A 6,452-nucleotide genomic window follows, 5' to 3' on the forward strand; every position below is an offset into this window, starting at 1 on the left:
CCACTCAGTCGCTCTAACCGCCCAAGCAAGCGTTCCGTTAATATTCCGCTCACGCTCGCCGTAAACCAATTCCCGCTCAGTTCTGTAAATAACAAATTTGCGTGCATTATATTAGATTATAACTTACTGCTGCCTATATCTAGCCTACATTCTGTAGGACTATCTATTGGTTCGGGTCAGTTTTTTTTTAAATAATATTTTAATAGGCCTAAGTGGTGTAGGCTAATATCTTCTGTACTCTGTAGTTCTGTATTTAGGCCTATATACAGCTGTGTGTTAGCTTAGGTCTACAGTTTAACTGAGATTATTTAATAACTACAGAGCTCCGAATATAATTTGAATTAACAATTCGTTTCTACGACGTCAGCAGGTTTTATTATTTTTTTTATTAATTTATTATTATTTATTAATTTTAAGCAATAATGATTTTAATAAGTAATTACGAAATATAATAATTCATTCCACGATTTAGGCCTACTAAAACTAGGGAATGAACGAATTAACGAACGAATGAATTCGTGCCAGCTAAGTCTAAACAAGAGAACGAATACTTAATTCGTGGCCATAATTTAGACTAAACGAAAAAATTAATTCTTAATTCGTGGCCATAATGTAGTCCTAGCATAAAAGAGAACTAGCCTATTCTAAATTCGTGGCCGTGATTTTGTCTGCATGTCATGATCGGGGCTCCGTACAACCGAATATAACCTTAGCCTACCTGTTTATTCATTTATTATGGTATGTAACTAGCTCACCTTTTGCTGCACCATGTTTGCGTAGCACATCTTCGTGCTCTCTGTAATCAATATGAATCTGTACTAACTTTAACAGTCTCCCCGCACTCCCTCTCAGTTTCTTCTCCCTGCTCATTCTTAACTTTGATTTTTACTTTACATTTATGTATAAGGCTTGCAACTTCGTTGAAACAATATCTGAACTCCATAACTGCTCTACTATTCTCGATCTCTACAGATTCTCGATCTCGAACAAGCAAATCACCAAATGGCATTCTGGGTTGAGTGAGTGGCGCTGAGCGTATTGAGCGAGCGGAGCGGAATCTTCAGAAAGGCGCTCTGCGCTCTTAAGGAAATATTACCACTCCGCTCCGCTCACATGCTCTGGTTATGACCTCTGGTAACACTGTTAATTTTATACTTTAATAATTATGATGGCATGGGATCATCAAAATACCACACAAAACAAATTACCAATCACAATTTCATTCTTGAGTTTGTCCTCTGTCCTCTTCTAAATGTCTGTATGGTTTACTTTTTCCTGTTCATCTCTTCTCAATGAGCAGTTCAGGCCTGAATGACGTCACTTTTCCCCAAAGAAATCACGATAAGAGTTAAGCTAGCAAAATATTTGAGACTTTTAAATTGTACTATGATAGTCTCTCTTCTCTTTCTTAGTAGATGTAGGTCTGGTCAGGGTGTGAATGGAAAAACTGAAGCAGACAAAATATCATTAGCGCAGGATGTATGTGTATAGGTTGAGTTCAGTGTGTGCCTCCAAAAAGGACATGACTATTACAGCTTTTCCTCTGCCAGCTAACTGGCTATTGCTCTACTTCATATTGTCACTAGGCTCTGAGAAGGCTGCTGCTTGTATATGATTGTCTGTGATTGTGTGCAAGTGCAAGTAATAAAATATTATTATTATTATTATTATTATTATTATTAAGTGATTTGGTAACATAAGATAATAAAATAATGGCTGTTTTGTCAATCAAAAGTCACTTCTCTTTTATGTGACTGGTTTATCTCGTATGTTTTGTTATATCTGAGTGTCTTACAACATTGAAGCATGATATTATGACATTGATTTGGACAATTGCAGGTCATTTCCACTTCTTATGATTGGTTTTCTGTCAGATGTCTATACTAAAATTTTCATGTTCTCATCTCGTTCTTTCTCTCTCTCTCTCTCTCTCTCCCTGACAGAACTCAATCAGACACAATCTGTCCTTGCACAGTCGTTTCATGCGCGTCCAGAATGAAGGAACGGGGAAGAGCTCGTGGTGGATGCTGAACCCTGAGGGGGGAAAGAGCGGCAAGTCTCCACGCCGGAGAGCCACTTCCATGGACAACAACAGCAAGTTCATAAAGAGCCGTGGACGAGCAGCCAAGAAAAAGGTCAGTTGAGGGGGAAAAAAAATCTCTGCTTGCTCACTAGGTGCAGATTCACTGTGTGCCAAAACATCAATGTATTGGTTTAAACTACTGTAAGCATCACTCAACATAAGGCTTCTGCAATCAGTTATTTAATTATACATACTGTTAAAAAAATCTTGTCTTTGATTTTTCTGTCTGTATAAGTGGCACATTGCAACACCTCAACTAAATTGTTGGCATTGTAATTTATAAAGCGGTCAACACTGAAAAGCATAAATTGTGCTGCATTACAACATGCCTGTAGTTGATTTCTATTTTTGATGCACTTCAATCTACTTTATTTTCCCAGAACATCTGAAACCGAAAACATTTTTTACGAATATAATGTGACATTTGTTTGTTTGAGTTTTTAATTTAATTTTAATTTTATTTCATCTGTTATATATTTTTGTTTATATCTGCGAAGCCAACTTGTTATGGTTCTGGTCTCAGGACTACTAATTTAAACAAATAATATATCAAAAAGTTGAATGAAAAAAAAACGAATTAAAATAATTAAAACATTTTTATGCACAATTTTTAGTGGTGCTAAAATTCTGTGTAAAATTACTTCTCTGTTCTAAAACAACTCAGAAAATTTTTTTTTTTTCCTTCCTTTTTCCAGTCAAATTCAGTTTAAAAATAATTCATGGCCTCAAACTTAAATCTCATTGGTTTGCATTAATGAGATGATCAATAGTTGTGCTACTTCCAGTGTAGACGGTGTAAAAGTGACTTACAGCAATATATATCTGAGCAATAATGTGTTACAGTTGGTTTTCATAGCTCTTCTTTTGTATCTGTAGATGTCGTTGCAGAGTGGACTGGACGGTGGTTCTAACAGTCCTGGTTCTCAGTACCCAAAATGGCTCGGCAGCCCCAACTCTCACAGCAATGATGACTTTGAACCCTGGACCACATTTCGTACCCGTGCCAGCTCTGATGCCAGTACGCTCAGCGGCCGTCGCTCACCCTTCCTACCTGAGGAGGACGAGGCCGGTGAGGTTCCCATCGGGTACCCAGGCACCAAACTGGGCGGCCCCCTCCCCAGCCTTTCCGAAGTGACGGGTCACCACGGTTCCGAGAACGTGATGAATGACAATCTCTTAGACAACCTCAACCTCATCTCACCCAAAAATAACACCCAGGGCAGCCAAGATGCCCAAACTGCACTGTCTTCGCCCATGATGCAGGGTAGCCCTGGGTACCCGTCTTACAACTCCCCCATTATGGGTCCTCAGCCCCAAGTCCAGCAGGACTACCGGAAGTGCCTGTATGTACAGGCCGGGGTGGGCGGACTGGGTCCCATTGCCATACCGACTTTATCGGACAGTCAACCAGGAGGCTACGGACCCTTTGTGAGTCAGTACAACTGTGCTGCAGGGCTGCTCAAAGAGCTGCTGAGCGCAGATGCACATCCAAGAGGGGACATGATGCAGCCTTTAGAGTCAGTGGGGTCTGGAGAAGGGCGACGGGTGCTACCTAGCTATGCTAGTCAAGGACAAATGGGACAGGGGGGCAAAATGATCACGCATCCTCACCTGCATGCGCACCCGCGCACGCTTCATCAGTTGCCCTCGCCAGCAATGGGCATGAATGGCTGTGCCCTTTTGCCCCATGGGCATCCTGTTCGCCTCGGTAACATGAAGCTACAACCACACCTGCCTCATCACGCTCAACTGGGAAGAGGCGGAGGCGAAGCCGGGATGCCAAATTACACCAATGGCAACGTTTTCCACAGGCACAGACCGGGACCTCACCACCATCACAGCCACCCGGAGCGGCTGCCCAGTGACTTAGATGACATGTCGATTGAGCAGCTGGAGTGTGACGTAGAAACCGTCCTTCACGACACGCTCATGGATGGCGATGCTCTGGACTTCAACTTCGACCCCATGAGCAGTCAACAGAGTTTCCCACACGGGGTGAAGACCAACACGCATAGCTGGGTATCTGGATAAACACGTTATCTACTCAAAACACATACAGATTGGTGAGGCAGGATGTTTATAATAATATAATATAAATGAATCATAACAAATGTGTGAATATATATGTAAATATGTCATAGACATAAGCAGAAGGCTGAATGCTGTAGGTCATACCAAAAGGCTACACATACAAGAACCTTACATTTCCTTCCCATCTGCAAGGACTCAATTATTGAAAGCGTAAAATAAAACAAAAGTAAAATAAATAAATAGAATTTTGCCATCATTGAAGCCCATCTCCGCATGATTGCGACTTTATTTCCCGTTATTGTGTCTCTGTCTTGCCATTCTGTCTTTATTTCTCACAGTTGCGCCTTTTTTATAGATAAGAATACATATCTCGCAATTCCAATTTTATTTCTCCCAATTCTGAATTCATTTCTCACAATTGCGGCTTTTTTTATAGATATGGATATATATCTTGCAATTTAAATTTTATTTCTCCTAATTCTGAATTTATTTCTCACAATTGCGACTCTATTTCTCGTAGTTGTAAATGTATATCTTGCAATTCTGATTTTATTTCTCCTAATTCTGAATTTCTCACAATTGTGTCTCAATTTTTCGTAGTTGTGAATATATATCTCGCCATTCTGATTTGAATTCTTCCAATTCTGAATTTATTTCTCACCATTGTGACTTTATTTCCTGTAGTTGTGACTATATATCTTACAATTCCGGTTTTATTTCTCCCAATTCAGAATTTATTTCTCCCAATTGCAGCTTTACTTCTCGTAGTTGTGACTGCAGTAAGTAGTCAACTGAAATGCCTATTACCGCCGCATGTACCACCCCCTACTTTATTTCTCATAGTTGTGACTGTATATCTAGAAATTCCAATTTTATTTCTCTGAATTCTGACTTCATTCCTCACAATTGCAACTTTGTATATCTCATATAAAATAGAAAAATTACTGACATGACAGATGTAATTTTAGTTCACTATTACCGTTTTCTCTTTTCTCTCTCTCTGAAGATGCATGCACCTCATGAACTGTTTACCTCAGTCAGAACTTCTGCAACCAATCAGCAGAGGCCAGTGAATGGTCATTATTTACTGATTTACAGTACATTGTTCCAGTAGACTCCATGATTGTCAGGAATCATCATAATCTTCTTTTTGTTTGTGGGTAGTCAGAATGTAAATATTGAAACCGTTTAATCAAAAATAGTCATGTCAAACACATGAGATTGAGATTGTTTTGTATATTTTTGGTCTATTTGGTCTTTCAGTTTGGCACTGTATGTCACTAAAATGAATTCAGGGCAGATGTGTGTGTCATATTAACTGGAGTGCTGTGTGATGTCTGGTGTAGTGTACATTACGGTTATCTTTGTCATTTCAGGGTGCTGAATGAATGCGTTTTGTACAGAGATGTATATTTTTGTTGTACTGATGGGATGGTAAATGAAATGTTTATATTTGTAAGCCTCTTACAGGTCATTTAAATGCTCTTCAATAACCCCTCCCAGCCTTTAAATGTCTAAAAAATCCTTTTATTGTGGCCTTGTTTGCTGTACATATAACATAGATTTTCTCAAACTGCTGGAGGAAATTCTTTCATTGTGTATATAATGATGTGTACTTTGTGCCTTCCCCTCTTACAACCTGGCGTTTGATTGATGTGATGATTTTTCATCAATTTCTAAATTAAAATCCATTTTTATTTATTTTTTTAACAAATTTGAAAGAATGTCAGAGGGGTATAACAGTCCTGAGATAATCGTAAAAAGTCTTAATATTAAAAGGCCATTGAATTTGAAGTATAACCCCATGAAAGCTTCATGATATTCATGATTCAAACATTCATATTTGTAAAATAATAATAATAATAATAATAATAAGGTTTACCTTGGAAAATGTATTTGAAAACAATTTTGAATTTGCATTTTGAAATGGAACTGAAATTGACATATCTTGAGATATTTTCATCATCCTGGATATTCGTTATCTTTGTCACTGACCAGTTAACCATAATGGCAAAAAGGAAGAAATTTAAAATTAGCTATGCTGAGATTCTTCAGAAAAGGTCACTGGAGGCCACATTTACTAAAGACTAATTTTGCATCTGTCTTGAGAGCATCAGGCTTAAGGCCTCTTAAAATGTTTTTACAATTATATGATCATTTTGTGTAATTTAAAATTTTTCTCTGTGTTGTCTTAAGTGACGAAGTGAAGTGACGTGACATGTGGCCAAGTATGGTGACCCATACTTGGAATTAGTGCTCTGCATTTATCCCATCCAAAGTGCACACACACAGCAGTGAACACACACACACCGTGAACACACACCCGGAGCAGTGGGCA

The 6,452-nt window shown here is 38.7% G+C and overlaps 1 protein-coding gene across 1 annotated transcript in view; it reads left to right on the top strand.

Annotated features, from left to right (window-relative positions):
* Window positions 1–4,532, top strand: part of LOC107691691 (forkhead box protein O1-B-like) — a 50,488-nt gene extending 45,956 nt beyond the window's left edge. The window contains exons 2-3 of the mRNA XM_016490472.1: window positions 1,944–2,135; window positions 2,960–4,532. Coding sequence (XP_016345958.1) covers window positions 1,944–2,135; window positions 2,960–4,114 — 1,347 coding nt within the window. The 3' untranslated portion in view covers window positions 4,115–4,532. The remainder of the gene's footprint in view (window positions 1–1,943; window positions 2,136–2,959) is intronic.
* The last annotated feature ends 1,920 nt before the right edge of the window (window positions 4,533–6,452 follow it).

The sequence above is a fragment of the Sinocyclocheilus anshuiensis genome, unplaced genomic scaffold (assembly GCF_001515605.1).
Source record: "Sinocyclocheilus anshuiensis isolate Anshui unplaced genomic scaffold, SAMN03320099.WGS_v1.1 scaffold186, whole genome shotgun sequence".
Classification (NCBI taxonomy): domain Eukaryota; kingdom Metazoa; phylum Chordata; class Actinopteri; order Cypriniformes; family Cyprinidae; genus Sinocyclocheilus; species Sinocyclocheilus anshuiensis.